This window comes from Bos taurus, chromosome 17 (assembly GCF_002263795.3).
Source record: "Bos taurus isolate L1 Dominette 01449 registration number 42190680 breed Hereford chromosome 17, ARS-UCD2.0, whole genome shotgun sequence".
Taxonomy (NCBI): domain Eukaryota; kingdom Metazoa; phylum Chordata; class Mammalia; order Artiodactyla; family Bovidae; genus Bos; species Bos taurus.
Genome location: NC_037344.1, coordinates 50,671,931 through 50,688,322, shown reverse-complemented (window position 1 = coordinate 50,688,322; position 16,392 = coordinate 50,671,931). Strand labels below are relative to the sequence as shown.

The following is a 16,392-nucleotide window of genomic DNA, read 5'->3' as shown; positions in this document are numbered from 1 at the left end:
GGGGAACTCTTTCCGGGGACCTCTCTGGCCCGCGCCCCCTCCCTCCGCGCGCTCTTAGGGCCTGCGAGAAACGGGCAGGCGAGTCCTCTAGCTCGGGTAAAGAAGGGTCCCCCAAGGGTCCGCGCTTCTCACTAAGCGTGGGTAGCCATCCCTAAGACGCCTTCGATCTCTCTCAGGACCCCTGACCGCACCCAGCCAGCGCGTCCACGCCCCGATACTAGTGCGCTGAAGAAACTCCTCAGGTAGCCCCCGACTCCCGGAGGCCTCCCCTGCCTTCCCCTCCCCCACAGGCACCCCCCCCCCCCCCCACAAGCTGTGCCAGACCTATCCCAGGACCTCTGGTCTGCGCAGTCCCGCAGTCCCCGTCCCCCGCAGACACCTCCCTCCAGACTCGCTGCCCCGTTCCTAGGACCCTCCCCATCTCTCTGGTCCCGCGACCTTGGGAACTCTCGCCACTACGCCCCGAATGCGCCCGGATCTGTCCGCACTTCGCCCAGTAGGTCATCCCTCCGGCGGTCCCTGTCCCCGCCAACGCCTTGACCACCCCCGCGGGGCTTCCCAGGCCTTCTGCGGCCAGGCGCCCTCCCCCGGAGACGCCGGGGAGTGGCACGTCCCGCCGCCTATCGCCGGGCGGCCGCCTGGTGCCCGGTCTCCCGGCGGCGGGCCCCTCCCCCGGCCTCCCCGGCCCCTCCCTCCTCCCGCCTCGCCTCCCTCCTCCCTGGCTCTCGCGCGCTCGCTCACTCTCTCGCTGGCTCGAGGGGCGGCCGGCAGCTGGCGCGGGCAGAGGCGGCGGTGGTGGCAGCGGCGGCGGCGCGACCGGAATGGGACGGGCGCCGGGGCGCGGGAGTCGCGGCGGCGGCGGGGGCTGCGCAACTCGGGCCAAGTGCGGGGCGGCGGGCCAGGGCGCCGGGCGCTGAGCCCCCGCGGCCCCCTGCTCCCCGGCCGCGCACAGACGAACCCGGGAGAGCGCACTGAGGCGCAGCCAGGGAAGCGCCGCCAGCGTCGGCCGCCTGCGTCTGGGGAAGAGCGGCGCCCTGGGAGCTAGCCATGCCCGGCGCCCCAGCGTAGCCGCGGGGGCCGCTCCCGGGAGCCGCGGGCCGGGCCCACCGCGCGCCGAGGACCATGCCGCCCCCGGTCCGGGCGCCGCCGCTCGGGCTTCTGCTGGCGTTGATGGCCCTCCGGTGCCCAGGTAACGCGTTCCCAGTCCCCATCCCCGACCCCGGCCGCAGCGCACAAAGTTGGCTCCCGCACGGGGCAGCCACCTCTTTCTCAAGTCCCCGGCAGCTTGCGTCTCCCGAACTTGGACAGATCTAAGGAGACTCTGGGAACCCAGGGGTCCCCAGCACGTACCCCTTTGCCCAGCGCGAGAGCTTGCCCGCCTTCCTCCCCAAACCCCCAGCTTTCCTGCGTATCCTTTCAGCGCGCAAGAGGCAACTGACCGGGTGCGCTCAGCCTCACAAGGCGGGTGGGGGCGCGCCTCCAGGAATCGAATCGCCTCTTTGCCTTGCCTTGGGGCAATATCCCCTCCAGGACCCAGTTCCCGTGACGATTTTGCTGTGGCAGAGTCGGTGGGCCCCTTCTCTCCATTTCCTGATGCCCGCGGACGCACCGCCGGCTCCCCCAGGACACCTGCGGGGCCCCACCTTGAGGTCGCCTCGGTCGGAGCTGTCTGGCTGGTGCGCAGTCCCTCCCCAAGCCCCGCGGTACCCTCCTGCTTTTACATCCCCGCCGAAGGTGCCCCTTCCCCAGGTGATCTTCCCTTGGCTACGGCGCAGCCCGCTGTTAGCCCCCTGGAAACGCGGGCTGCCCCAGCGCCCTGACCCCAAGGCGGACAGGCAGTTCCGGGCGCGCAGAGGCGCCTGGAACGTGGTGATGCCTAGAGCCATTGCTTGGGTACCATGGAGCCGGGCTCCCCGCTGGCTTCGGCGCAGCTGTTGCCAAAACCTAGCGTGTGGGGAAAGGCAGTATAGTCAGGTATTTTGGGTCACCGCTGGAGTTTGAAAAGCTTTCTACCACCTTGGTGTGGTTACACGTTGGTTCCCGAGGACGCTTATCCTAAAATGCCAGTTCCTCCCCTCCTCCCACCCCAGGCAGCGAAGAATATCGTAAAGGCTTGAGGAACGGGGAACAGTCACCAACAGCATTCATATACATTTGGAGAGCTCGGTTCTCCAAACCTTTTAACATCAGGATCCGTGATTTGGGAGCAGGTAGCTTTTGCTTGAGACAATTTCTTCTCATCTTGTTGATAAACAAACCACACAGCCATCCAGAACGCAGCAGAAAAATACAAGTGTAACTTTTCAGCTTCAACTGTCTTGGAGGGTTGCAGTCAGGAGCCAACGTTGTTTGCCAACTTAATGTGTGATGTATTTGCATGGAAAAAGTAAATATTGTCTTGCTTTGAGATGCCTTTAAGTGACCGAAAATGTTAAATAAAACCTTCCACTCGGAGAAAGCCTTCTGTCAGAGATATCCATCGGAGTTCAGCTTTGGCTCGATTTAGAGAGCGGTGTTGGGCTTAACTGTGGATGAATCTTCAATCTGCTTGGCTAATAAGCAGCTCTGATCTGTGTTCAGCTCTCCGTGGTCCTCTGTGGTACCAAAGAGAGGCTGTTTGCGGGGCTGAGGCTGTTTCCTCTTAGCCGAAGCCCTGGAGCCTGTTCTCCAAAGTGCACAGTCCCCTTGGACTTGAAAATTGCAGTTTTTGTCTCGATTTTGTTTCTGAACAGGGTGGAGGGGTGGGGGTGGTCAGAGTTTGCCTGGATGTGCTGCTAAGTGAAGATGAGAAATCTCCCAGAGAGGCTGCCTGCCTAATGCTTTGGAAGGGAACATGGTGAACCCTGGCTTCCCCCTCCACTAGCAACAGAAGAGCTGGTGCCTGTCTCTGGGGGGCCCCGTCCTGGCTGGGAAGGTATACCATCCCTGAAACCTGGTGCTGGCCCGGGTTCCGAGTCTGCCCCCAGGTCTCAGCTGGGCAGCTCATTCTGACAGGTGCTGCTACGGCAGAAACCCCACTGCTGCCACCAGGTCCTTGCAAGCACATATAAGCCTTTCTCTGATCCCCACCAGGGACATAAAGAGACAACAGTTGATAACTCTACATTTAGCACCAGTTAGGAGAGCTGGAAGGAAAAATAAAAAGAAACAAGGCTGAAATTCCTGAAAGATACTTAGCTGCCTATCGTTGGTTGAAAGGTTCGGAGGAATTAGCTAGAGCATCCTTCAGGGCTGATTGGATTTTCTGGTTAATTTCTGGCGTGGTTTCCCAACCCATTTGACTGAGGCTCCAGGAGAGGGGCTGGAAGAGTTCAGAGGCGAGGAAGGACACACTCTCTTCCCCCATCACAAACGGGCTGTCTGCTTTATGCCCCCCTCCCCCCTCCTGCGTGGGTCGCTGCCATGGTAAAGAGTGTGGTGGGTGTACTTCTTTGAGCCTTGCAAGCGCTTAAACATATGGGACTGTACTTGGTAAGAGTCAGCACAAGTCCCCCGGCTTAGCGACTAGGGGGCCCCCATTATTCAAGCCACTTTTGTGCACGCTATGGCTTTGCAAATTAGCGGCGCTGTTCCAGTGCCTGCTGGGGAAAATGGACGTGCCTTGCTCCATTGACCCATTGTGCTTGGGGTCTAATAAAATCAGGGTGGGTGGGGAACCCCCGACAGAGGGTCCTTGTGAGTGGCAGAGCCTGCTAGTCTGATGGGAGGGTGGGTGGGGGAGACTTTGGCTTCAAGGCAGAGATGCTCTTAGCCGTGCCTGGCACCTTGGCGTGGCATGTGGTATATTTCTTTCTCTTTACAATAGTGATTTTTGAGGGGGGGTTGCCTGTGTGTGGTGTTGCTCTTTGGAGAGGTGGCCTTGGGGATGACGGCGAGTGGTATGCCAGTGCTGTCGCGCCCCCCACCCCCTCCAGTGATTTAATGGCTGTACCGTGGAGGTTCCCAGAGTAAATCATTTCATTCTGCCTTCCTTACCCCCGCCTGCCACCGGATGCAGGGAACTTGGGAGGCATGAGGCTTCTGCATGAGCTGCGATGCTTGAAGCCAACAATGAGGGAAGTGGTTGCCATGGTCCAAAGGAGCACAAGAAACCCCTCGTTTGTTGACGTGAAATCTGAGAGGGTGGTCTCTGGGCCGGTAGAGCTCTTGCAGGGGCCTTGTGCCTGGATGTAAGCGCACTCTCCCCCACCCCCCATTGTGTGTGGCTGTGCACCTCCTTTTTTTTCTCCTGGCTCTAAAATTGAATGGGGATGGAGAGAGTGCATTTCCCTTTGAAGCTATGGGATTCAGCAGATGAATCACCTCCCATCACCATAGGGAGATGGAAGCACCCTGGCACCTGAGGCAGCAACATGGGGTGGTAGTGGTCCCACCAAGTCTTTCCAGAGTAAATGGTTGGACTTGGAGAGCAAGAAGTGTTCTGGAGCATCTCCTCCAACAACCCTCTCTGCAAATGGCAAAGGAGACTCAGGCATGGAAAGTGACTTGCTCAGGGTCACACAGTGAATTGGTGACAGATCGGGGCTCATGCCTCCTGTAATTTCTCTCTCTCTTTTTTTTAAACTCCTCGCCCAGGACTTTTCCACCCTACACAGAGGAGCCTTTCTGGTCAAGGAGTTCTACTTTCTGGTCCTTCAGAGGACTGTGACTCCATTTAAGGAGCCCAAGGTCATGAAAATGACAGCTGCTGGGGGTGGCCAAAATAGCAAATGTCAACTCAAAAGGCAGGTAGCAAATCATCACAGTGACAATGGTGATGGTGGTGGTGGTGGTGGTGATGTTGGTGATGATGATGGTAATGGTGGTGGGATGATGGGATGATGGTGATGGGATCATGATGACGGTGATGGTGATAATGGTGATGGGATGATGATGGTGGTGGTGATGGTGATGTTGGTGATGATGGTGATGATGACAGTGATGGTGATGATGGTGATGGGATGATGATGGTGGTGGTGATGGTGATGTTGGTGATGATAGTGATGGTGATGATGGTGATGGGATGATGGTGGTAGTGATGATGGTGATGGGATGATGATGGTGGTGGTGATGGTGATGTTGGTGATGATAGTGATGGTGATGATGGTGATGGGATGATGGTGATGATGTTGGTGATGATGGTGGTAATGGTGGTGGGATGATGGGATGATGACGGTGATGATAATGATGGTGATGGGATGATAATGATGGTGATGATGACTGTGATGGTGATGATGTTGGTGGTGATGTGATAATGGTGATGGTGATTGGTGATGATGGTAATGGTAATGATGATGGTGATGGTGATGGTAATGATGATGATGGTGATGGAATGATGTTGGTGATGATGACAGTGATGGCAATGATGGTGATGGGATGATAATGATGGTAGTGATGATGGTGATGATGGTGATGGGACGGTGATGGTGGTGATGGAGATGATGACGTTGGTGATGATGGTGATGATGACAGTGATGGCGATGGTGATGGGATGATAATGATGGTAATGATGATGGTGATGGTGATGATGGTGATGGCATGGTGATGGTGGTGATGGAGATGATGACATTGGTGATGATGGTGATGATGACAGTGATGGCGATGGTGATGGGATGATAATGATGGTAATGATGATGGTGATGGTGATGATGGTGATGGCATGGTGATGGTGGTGATGGAGATGATGACGTTGGTGATGATGGTGATGATGACAGTGATGGCAATGATGGTGATGGGATGATAATGATGGTAGTGATGATGGTGATGATGGTGATGGGATGGTGATGGTGGTGATGGAGATGATGACGTTGGTGATGATGGTGATGATGACAGTGATGGCGATGGTGATGGGATGATAATGATGGTAATGATGATGGTGATGATGGTGATGGCATGGTGATGGTGGTGATGGAGATGATGACATTGGTAATGATGGTGATGATGACGTTGGTGATGATGGTGATGATGACAGTGATGGTGATGATGGTGATGGGATGATAATGATGGTAATGATGATGGTCATGGTGATGATGGGATGGTGATGGTGGTGATGGAGACGATGACATTGGTGATGATGGTGATGATGACAGTGATGGTGATGATGGTGATGGGATGATAATGATGGTGATGATGACGGTGATGGTGCTGATGTTGGTGATGACGGTGATGATGGTGATGGGATGGTAATGATGGTAATGATGGTCATGGTGATGATGGTGATGGCATGGTGATGGTGGTTATGGAGATGATGACATTGGTGATGATGGTGATGATGACCGTGATGGTGATGATGGTGATGGGATGAAAATGATGGTAATGGTGATGGTCATGGTGATGATGGTGATGGCATAGTGATGGTGGTGATGGAGATGATGACATTGGTGATGATGGTGATGATGACAGTGATGGCGATGATGGTGATGGGATGAAAATGATGGTAATGGTGATGGTCATGGTGATGATGGTGATGGCATGGTGATGGTGGTGATGGAGATGATGACATTGGTGATGATGGTGATGATGACAGTGATGGTGATGATGGTGATGGGATGATAATGATGGTGATGATGATGGTGATGGTGATGATGTTGGTGATAACGGTGATGGTGATTGGTGATGATGGTAATAGTAATGATGGTGGTGATGGAATGATGGGGTGATGATGGATTCACATGCTTCTGAAGTTGCTCCCTGTGTTGCAGGGACCATCTCAGACTTTTCCATATCTAAACAGGGTGAAGTACTGTAATACAGGGTAAATGAACACCCTCATTATTCATAGTTTACAGATGAGGATATATTGAGGTCCAGAGATGCCAAGTAACTTGCCTGAGGTCACACAGGGTCAGGATTCCAGCCCAGGCACTGGTTTGTGCTTTATCCACCTCCTCACACAGCCGGATTTGCCTCCACAACCTTGCACGGAACTGTATGGACAAACTCGACCCACATTCCAAGGTGGTGGGTAGTTATTTCACTTTTTTTCTGCTCTATCTCTGCAACAAATACACCTATTAATTCAAGCTAAGGTTTCCAGCCATAGAAATCAAACAGATTGGCATCAGCTCTGCAGGCAACTAGGAATCCTTTGAGTTCTGTGCCCTCAAGGGATTAGACAGTTACATTAAAGGGTGAGACTTTGGCAGACAGACACCCCCCACCTCTCCATTTTGTCTCCTGCCCTGGTTCTTCTAGTTCAGTGTAGCTGAGAATCAGAAACACTGCAACTAGCCCCGATCTACACTTACCGTGCATCCTAAGCCCTCTGCTGATTTTACTTCATCGAGTCCTCAGTGGCCCCCACGGGCTCAGGACTTGTGCTTGCCCACTTTACAGATGAGGAAATGAGGCCCAGAGAGGTGCCTTGACCTGTCAAGGTCACACAGCCACAAAAGGATGGGCCAAGGATGTGAAAGCTCAGTGTATCTGCCTCAGAGTCAGCGCTCTTAGCCACTACCTTCTCTGTGTTTGCAAACACTGAGTTTTGTGGGCAACTTATTGGATTTTGAGACTAATTTGGGCCCAGGGGATTCAGGGATGTGTTTTGAGTTGGAAACAGAGCTCAGTCTTTTTTGAGAAACCCATTTTTGGGGAATTCTGGTGCCTTTAAAGACAGCTCCCTTGCTTAGGAGCCGAGGGGGGTACATTGGCAAGGCAGGGTGTGGCACTTTTTTTCAGTCCCAAATACTGTTTTGAAAATACTTGATATTTTCTAGCATTTCTAGAATGTTTATTTTAAAACTGTTGTTGTTCAGTTGCTCAGTTGTGTCCAACTCTTTGTGACCCCGTGAACAGCAGCCCTCCGGGTTTCCCTGTCCTTCATCATCTCCCAGAGCTTGCCCAAACTCATGTCCATTGAGTCGGTGATGCTATCCACACATCTCATCCTCTGTCATTCCCTTCTCCTTCTAAACTCCTTTTTAAAGTAGTTTTGCACCTTATAATTTAACAGTACTTATTTTATTAAAACTAAAAATATTTTACTGAGGTATAGTTGATTTACAGTGCTGTGTTTTAGGCGTACAGCACAGTGATTTAGTTATACATATATATTCTTTTTCAGATTCTTCCCCTTATAGGTTATTAAAAAAATATTGTTCCCTGTGCTATACAAGAACCTGTAGGTCCTTGTTGGTTATCTATTTTATATATAGTAGTATGCATATATTAATTTCATACTCTTAATTTATCCTTCATCCCTTCCCCTTTGGTAACCATAAAGTTTGTTTTCTAAGTCTATAGGTCTATTTCTGTTTTGTAAATTAGTTCATTTCCATCATCTTTTTAGATTCCACAAGTAAGCTATATTATGTGATTTCTGTGTTTCTCTATCCGGATTACTCCACTTAGTATGACCATCTCTAGGTGCATCCAGGACTTGGTGTTTTGGTAAATTGAGCCCGTGTGGAAGGCTTCAGGCTGCCTTTGGGCCATGTCTGGCCTGTGGGCATCTCTTCTTAGTTGCCAACATAAAAAGTGGGAGATGTCAGTATCTCCATCCAGGTTTCTGGCTTCTTTCAAGAAATTGGGAGATCTGAATGTAGCCCCTTCTAGCCCCCTGACCTCTCCAAGACTCAGTTTCCCCATCTGTAGAATAAGCCCTGTCTTGGTCCATCCTGGCTGTGATAACAAAGTACCACTCCCTGGGTGGGTTATAAACAACAGATATTTATTTATAATTCTTGACAGTTCTGGAGGTTGGGAAGTCCAAGGTTATGACACCAGCATAGTTACAGTCTGATGAGCACCCTCTTCCTGGTTCATAGATGCCCGTCTTCTCACTGTATCTTCACTTGGTAGAAGGGGCGAGGGAGCTCTCTGAGGTCTCTCTCTTTTAAAAATATATGATTTTTTTTTTTTTGCTGCATTGGGTCTTAGTTGCAGTACATGGGCTCTTTGTTGCCGTGTGCAGGGTTCTCCTGTTGTGGAGCATGGGCTCCACAGTCCATGAACTCAGTAGTCGTGGCATGCTGGCTTTCCAATTGTGGCGCTAAGACTTGGTTGCCCCATGGCATATGGGATCTTAGTTCCCCAACCAGGGATCGAACCCCTATCCCCTGCATTGTAATGTGGATTCTTAACCCCTGGACCACTAGGAAAGTCCCTGGGGTCTCTTGTAAAGGCACTAATCCCATCATGAGACTCCATCCTCATGACCTCATTCACCAAAGGCTCCCTTCCTACCGCTAGGAAAGTCCCTGGGGTCTCTTGTAAAGGCACTAATCCCATCATGAGACTCCATCCTCATGACCTCATTCACCAAAGGCTCCCTTCCTACCGTCATCACATTGGGGGTTGCGTTTCCACATATGAAGTCTGGAGGGACACAAGCGTTCAGACTACAGCGGGCCTTGAACTCTCCTGCTGATCTTGGTACAAGGTTGGGAGACACTAACAGGGAGACTGATGGAGGGGTGTCCTTCAGGGGTGGGGGGAAGAGAGGCAGGAAGGGAGGGACTGATGGGCTCTTTGCTGCAACAGTCAAACCTGCGAAGAGAAAGGCTGCCTACCAAGTGGTTTCTCACTCCATGATTTCTCTGGATTCTTGGGCCTCCCTCCAGGGTTCAGGTGTATTCCCGGATGGGGAAGGGGCACCGAGACTCAGAGGAACTCAGAGACTCACTGAGGACCCCACAGCCTGTGAGTGGCAGGGTGGGGTCTCCTCCCCAAAGTGCCTGACTCCTGTCTCCCCTCTCCGTAAGGTACCTCCATGGCTTGGAGTTTTGCCTCAGTTTCCCCACCTTCAGGCTTAGGTGCCTGTGACCTCGGGGGCTTACATTCTAGGGCAGGTGTGGTGTGACTGAGCAAGGGACAAGAAGCCAGCAAATCCATAACCAGGAACGTCTCGGACGGTAATTTATGCTCCTTGTATTCAGTACAAAGCAATGCAATGTGGAGAGTATGGGTGGTCCAGGAAGACTTCTTGGAGAAGGTGGCATTTTTCTTATCTGAGACATAACGGACCGGAATGAGCCAACCTGGAGAATGGTGACAGAGGCAGGAGGAATTCGACTCTCTGAAAGGTTCTTTGTGCGGTGCCTGGCCCGCATCAAGTGACCAAGAAGGTCATTGACCACTTGAGCTCAATCATTCATTCAACAGACATTAATCGGTGCTCAGCACTGGGGACACAGCAGGGAGCAGAAAAGACACCCCCAGCCCCACTCTGAGAAGCCATCATTCAGGCAGAGTAAGACGATAATAAACAATGGACAGATACATAATTTAATGTCAGGTGGTGATAGCCCCACTGAGAGAAATAAAGCAGGGCCTCTCGTCACTTTTATTCTCCATCCAGGTGTGTGTTTGGCATCTTCCCGGCAACTCAGGGCAGGAGGGACCCCTGATGCTCACTCTCTGCCAAGGGAAAATGGGAAAGAAGCCCAGGTTCTTTGGAGTTGAATTCTGTCATCTTCTCTTGCTCAGCCTGCCTTGGGGCCACAGTTGGGTTGCACTGAACTCCCCTCCCTCACACCTGACTCCTGAACTGATCAATTCCCTCTCCTTATGTTTCGGCCCCAAAATAGTTACATTAAAAAAAAAAATCAATAGAGTCCAAGTGGATTGCTGTATTTTATTACTGAAGGTGATGGAGACTCTAGAATTGCCCAGCGCTTCTGAGCCCTGGCTGTTTTGCGGTGTTAACCTAAATTAATCTGTTGGGGGACCTCACTCATCATGGCTGTGCTTCAGAGCCCAGGATTCAGTGCCTAGGAAGGGTGACTCAGAAAATACTGCATCTCTAATGTCTGCCTGTGCTTGGAATGCCTCCCACCAGGGCTCTTAATGCACTGGAGCAAATGGACACATAAAAATACTGCTGTGGCTGCAGCCTTAAGCTTGCGGGGCTCACTCTGTGCGGCTGGCGGAGGGTCCTGGCTTTCTTTCTAGAACTCTGGAGTGGTGGAGGGGCCCTGCCTGTTCTCCAGGCTCTCGGAACCCGTGGCTCCCTTTGCCTGTTTCTCTCTGTGCTGTGCACTGTGGATGGATTTATATCTTTGGTTTGCTATGTTTCTCTCTGTAACTGTGCCATCTGCCTCTGCAAGCTCTCCTGGGTGAGCTGAGGGGGCCAGGTGAGCGGGGATGGGGGCACCTGGGCAGAGTGGTGAGGATGCTTTGGCAAAGGGGTGGAAGGGGTGGCCAGGTGGGAGGGGACTCTGCTCTCCCTGAGTCTGTTCCAAAGACTGTGCAGGAGGGAGCGGAAGGGGAGGGGCATGGTGTAGATGAAAAATGTTGTTTTCCCCAAAAAAGTTGTTTTTAGGGTGACATTGCAGTGGAACTTTTCCAGGCCAGTGGAGAGCCACTGGCTGCCTCTGGGCCATATCTGGTCTGTAGGCTTCTCTTGTTCGTTACTGGCATTTAAAAAGTGGAAGATGTCAATATCCAGGTTTCTGGCTTCTCTCAAGAAATTGGAAGATCTGGGAGCACTGGTCTGGCTCCTTGACCTCTCTGAGTCTCAGTTTCCCTATCTGTAAAATGGACCTGTGTCCCCTGTGCTGATCTTCAAAACCTCACCCCAGTTCTCTTCCTTCCTCCATTCTGCCTTTGTTCATTGACACATGTTTTCCTGTGCACCTGCGCTGTGATAGGCCTTATACTTGGAGCTGGTGATATGGCAGGTACAAGGCAGGCAAAGGTCCCTATCCTCGTGGGGCTAGCATTAAGGCACAGGGAAATAGACACTGAAATAGCTAAATAACTACGATATGCTGTTTGTTAAATGGTTGTTAATGGTTTTGGAGAAACATGAAGTGAGGAAGTGGAGAGGGAGCGCTGGGGAGAGATGTTTTGTAATTTTAAATAGCAGGATTAGGAAGGTGACTTTGAGTAAAGACCTAAGGAGGTGAGGCACCCAAGTGTTCCAGGCAGAGGGAACAGCTGGTGCAAAGGCCCTGAGGTGGGAAGGTGCCTGGCAGGTTCAAGGACAGAAAGGAGGCCACTGAGGCTGGGCTGAGTAGTAGATGAGATTATAGGGACCAGAACCTGGTAAGGACTGTGGCTTTTGCCTTGAATGAGTGAGTCTGGAATTACTGGCAGGTTTGAGCAGAGGAGATGGTGCTCTGAGTCACAGGAACCAGAAGCAGGGAGAGCCCCGAGGGGCTGTTGTAATAGTCCAGAGATGTTGGTGGCTTGGATCAAAGTGGTAGCTAGAGAGGAGGTGAGAAGTGGTGAGATTTGGGGTGTAGTTTGAAACTTGCCCTATGGGATATGCTGATTGATAGACTCATTTATTGGGAGCCAATTATATACCTACCGCTGTACTTAGAATAGGGGCCAAATCAATATATATAATTTATTTGTGGCTGCACTGGATCTTTGTTGTGTGCATGGGCTTTCTCTAGTTGTGGTGTGCAGGCTTCTCCTTTTGGTGGCGTCTCTTGTGGAGCACAGGCTCCAGGGCACGATGACTTCCGTAGTTGTGGCACGTGGGCTTAGTTGCTCCATGGCCTGTGTGATCTTCCTGGACCGGGGATCGAACCGGTGCCCCCTGCATTGGCAGGTGGATTCTTAACCACTAGGCCACCAGAGAAGTCCCTCAAATCAATGTATGCTAACGGTGGACTTAACAAACCGAACTTAACATCTATCTGTAAGTTGGGTTTTTGTCTTTTATGCGTTCTTCCCAGCGGCCCTGGGGAGAAGGTTGGGATGGATGAGCCTGTGTTTCCACATCTGTCAGAGAGACATAAAGACACATCATTAACAAGGATAAAGTTAAGAAGATCCTATGAGACGATAGATGTAAATGCTTCTTAGCAAGTGCCCAGCACATGCTAAGTGCTCAATAGCTAGGGGCAGTTATTAATAATGTTGGTAGGACAGTTGAGGAAACCAGTATTCAGATGTACTATTTGCCCCTGGAAATTGGAGGTGGAGGTCAGATTTGAGCTGTGAACCTCTCAGCTTTAGTGTGGGGTTCATTTTTCTTGCTGGAACCACTGATACTCTAAGAAAAAAGTCTCTCCTGTGTCCCTGATGTGATCGGCACAGTTTATTATTGTTCGTGTGCCACTGCAGGTGTGCTTGCTTTATTTAGTAGGTGTGTGGCTGAAAAGTTGTGTGTCAATCAAATTTTATTTTCTTCATCCAATTTCACAACAGTTGAGAGATGTGTAAATTCCATCTGACCCTGTGCTGGCCTTGGCTCCTATCTCATTGCTTGTGATTTTCTGTACCCATTAAACAAGGCATCACCAGGCTAGGATCCATAGACCAAATCTGGCCCTCAACCTGTTTATTGTGTAAATAAAGTTTTATTGCACCAAGCCTGTTTGTTTACTTACTATCTATGGTTGCTTTCTCACAACAAGGGCAGGGTTGAATAGTTGTGACAGAGATCATATGGCTTGCAGAGCCTAAATAAATTGCCTATCTGGCCCTTTTAAAGACAAAGTTTGCCTTAAATGTTCAAGCAGGGAATGCTCTGTAAATGTGTGTTTATAGCACCCTATGGTCAAAACAAGTATCCCCTTTTAATATCTAAAAGATTATCCAGCTTGTTTGAAGAAGAAGAATTGTGGGTTTGGTATCTCTTGGTTAAAAAAGAAAAACATATTGATCGAAAGTTGCCATCAATTCAGTAATGCTTTTGAACGACTAGGTTTTGGTTATTACAGTAGCATTTATGTAACATTTTAAAAATAGTAGCACATGTGTGTGGGAGATATTTTTTACTCTGCAGGCAAAGCTTGATGGCTCATGGCTCAGAAGACCCCTTATAGGGATGCTGCTGGAGGGAGCTAGTATTAAAGGAACCTGCTGCTGCTGCTAAGTCGCTTCAGTCGTGTCCGACTCTGTGCGACCCTATAGACGGCAGCCCACCAGGCTCCCCCGTCCCTGGAATTCTCCAGGCAAGAACACTGGAGTGGGTTGCCATTGCCTTCTCCAATGCATGAAAGTGAAAAGTGAAAGGGAAGTCACTCAGTCGTGTCCGACTCTTAGCGACCCCATGGACTGCAGCCCACCAGGCTCCTCCATCCATGGGATTTTCCAGGCAAGAGTACTGGAGTGGGGTGCCATTGCCTTCTCCGTAAAGGAACCTACTGGTTAGTTATTTTATACTCAGAATGACTCCGATCAATGGATCTCTTTTATGACCTTGTGTTTTTTCATATTTGGTTGTTTTAAAGATTAACATAGCCTTTTCTTTTTTATCTGTGACACCGAGGTCTGTGATATTTTAAGTTTTGAAATTTAAGATTTTAGGTGCACTCATGGAGATGATGTGTCAAATGCAGGAGTATGCCACTGTATTAAATCTGGATTATCATAGTTGCAAAGTCCAAAATTGGGAATTTTTATACTAGTCCCTGAAAGGAGGAAACAGCTTCAGGCATGGCTAGATCCAGGGGCTTAACACTCTGCTAATGAGAGCTTATGCTCTCCCTCTGTCTCTTGCTTCTCTCTTTCCCTGTGTTCATCTAATTCTTTGATGGCAAAGCTGACTATCGGCTTTCCTCCAACCAGCAAAAGTCAAATGTCTCTTTCTTAATTGTCCCAGCAAGAATCTCAGGACTGACTTTTACTGAACTAACATGGGTTGTGTGCTGACCTCTCAACCAGGAACTGTGGCTGTGGGGATGGAATCCTTCATCTGATGAGCCACCCTTAAGTCAGAAGCTTATCTCGGGAGCCAGAATTGGAAGGAACTTGCCAGAGACGTAGGCAGGGAATTGTTTCCCAAAAGAAAATCTGGGTGCTTTCACCAGAAGGAAGAAAATTTACTCTGACAGGCTACCAAGTGAGGTGGGGACATTCCCTCCCCACCCCGGGCCGCATCCACCGCCCCGCCCTCCCCGCCCCCGCCCCAGGTCGGGAGAGCGCTCTTGTTTGGATTGATACCTCTGGTGCTCTTCCCTCAAGGAGCCAGCACTTCCCCCTCCCGCCCTTTGTGGGCTCTCTTCTGGCTGCTCCTGAATCTCCTGGGGCTTCTGTTTTGTGCATGTGACCTCTGAAACCCCTGTCCAGTGATCTCACACATATCTTAGTTGCTTTGGTTGAAAACACAGACTATTTGGAATGTAACCTGCTAATATATATGAAAAGAGAACTTAATCTTTGACCCAGCAATCTCACTGCTGGGAAACCTATGCTTTCTAGAAATAAAAGCACTCCTGGTAAGATTGTATGCTCATGGATATTTATAGCAACATTGTCTGTAATGGTGAAATAGAGGAAAAAAAAAAACCTTGATTGTTCATCAATAAAGTAATTCTGGACTAAATAGTGGTATTTATGTGCTTGGACCACTATGTAGCTATTAAAAAGAATGGATTGGACCTCCCTTGTCCTGGAGGGATGACCAGGGCTTATTGTCAAGGAGAAAAGTGAACAGCAGGGTAACTTAGCCTGTGCATGCCATTTTAATAAAAACAACTGACCCAAAGCTTCCTGTGTGTATAAAATAGCTATATTTAGATGGTGCTTTCTATATGGCAGTCATAGTTCTAATATGTCTACATGTATCAACTCATATTCTCAACAAGCCGGGGAGATGTGTGGATATTATTATTATATACATTAAAAAATTATTTTTAATTGAAAGATAATTGCTTTACAATATTGTGTTGCTTTCTGCCATACATCAATATGAATATGCCATAGATATACATATGTCCCCTCCCTCTTGAACCTCCCTCTGACTTTCTACCCCATCCCACCCCTCTAGGCTGTCACATAGCCCCTGTTTGAGTCCCTTGAATCATATAGCAAATTCCCACTGGCTGTTTTACTTATGGTGGTATATATATATTTAATGCTACTCTCTCAGTTGGTCCCACCCTCTCCTGTCCCTGCTGTATCCGTAAGTCTGTTCTCTCATCTGAGTCTCTATTTGTTGTTGTTGTTGAGTCGCTAAGTCATGTCTGACTCTTGTGACCCCATGGACTGTAGCCTGTCAGCCTCTTCTGCCCATGGGATTTCCCAGGCAAGGGTACTGGAGTGGGTTGCCATTTCCTTCTCTAGTGGATCTTCCCGACCCAGGGATCAAACCCACATCTCCTGCATTGCAGGTGAATTCTTTACTGAGAAACCACTGGGGAAGCCCCCTCTCTATTCCTGCTCTGCAAATAGGTTCATCAGCACCATTTTGCTAGATTCCATGTATATGTGTTAGTGTATGATATTTGTTTTTCTCTAACTTACTTCGCTCTATAAAACAGGCTCTGGATTCATCCACCTCACTAGAAGACTCAAATTTGTTCCTTTTTATGGCTGAGTAATATTCGATTGTATATATATATACCACAACTTTTCCATTCATCTGTCAGTAGACATCTAGGTTGCTTCCATGTAAATAGCAGCCTGGCTCTTTTCTCTTAGGGGTTTCTGGGTCCCCACTGGGGCTGGTGAGATTGCCTTGTTTGGGACTTCCTGAAGTTGCTGCTCTGCTTTGCTGGTGCTGGGGGCTAAGTT

General features: G+C 49.9%; 1 protein-coding gene across 1 annotated transcript in view; it reads left to right on the top strand.

Annotated features, from left to right (window-relative positions):
* Positions 1–857: 857 nt before the first annotated feature.
* Positions 858–16,392, top strand: part of TMEM132B (transmembrane protein 132B) — a 382,092-nt gene continuing 366,557 nt past the window's right edge. The window contains exon 1 of the mRNA XM_005217963.4: positions 858–1,189. Coding sequence (XP_005218020.1) covers positions 1,123–1,189 — 67 coding nt within the window. The 5' untranslated portion in view covers positions 858–1,122. The remainder of the gene's footprint in view (positions 1,190–16,392) is intronic.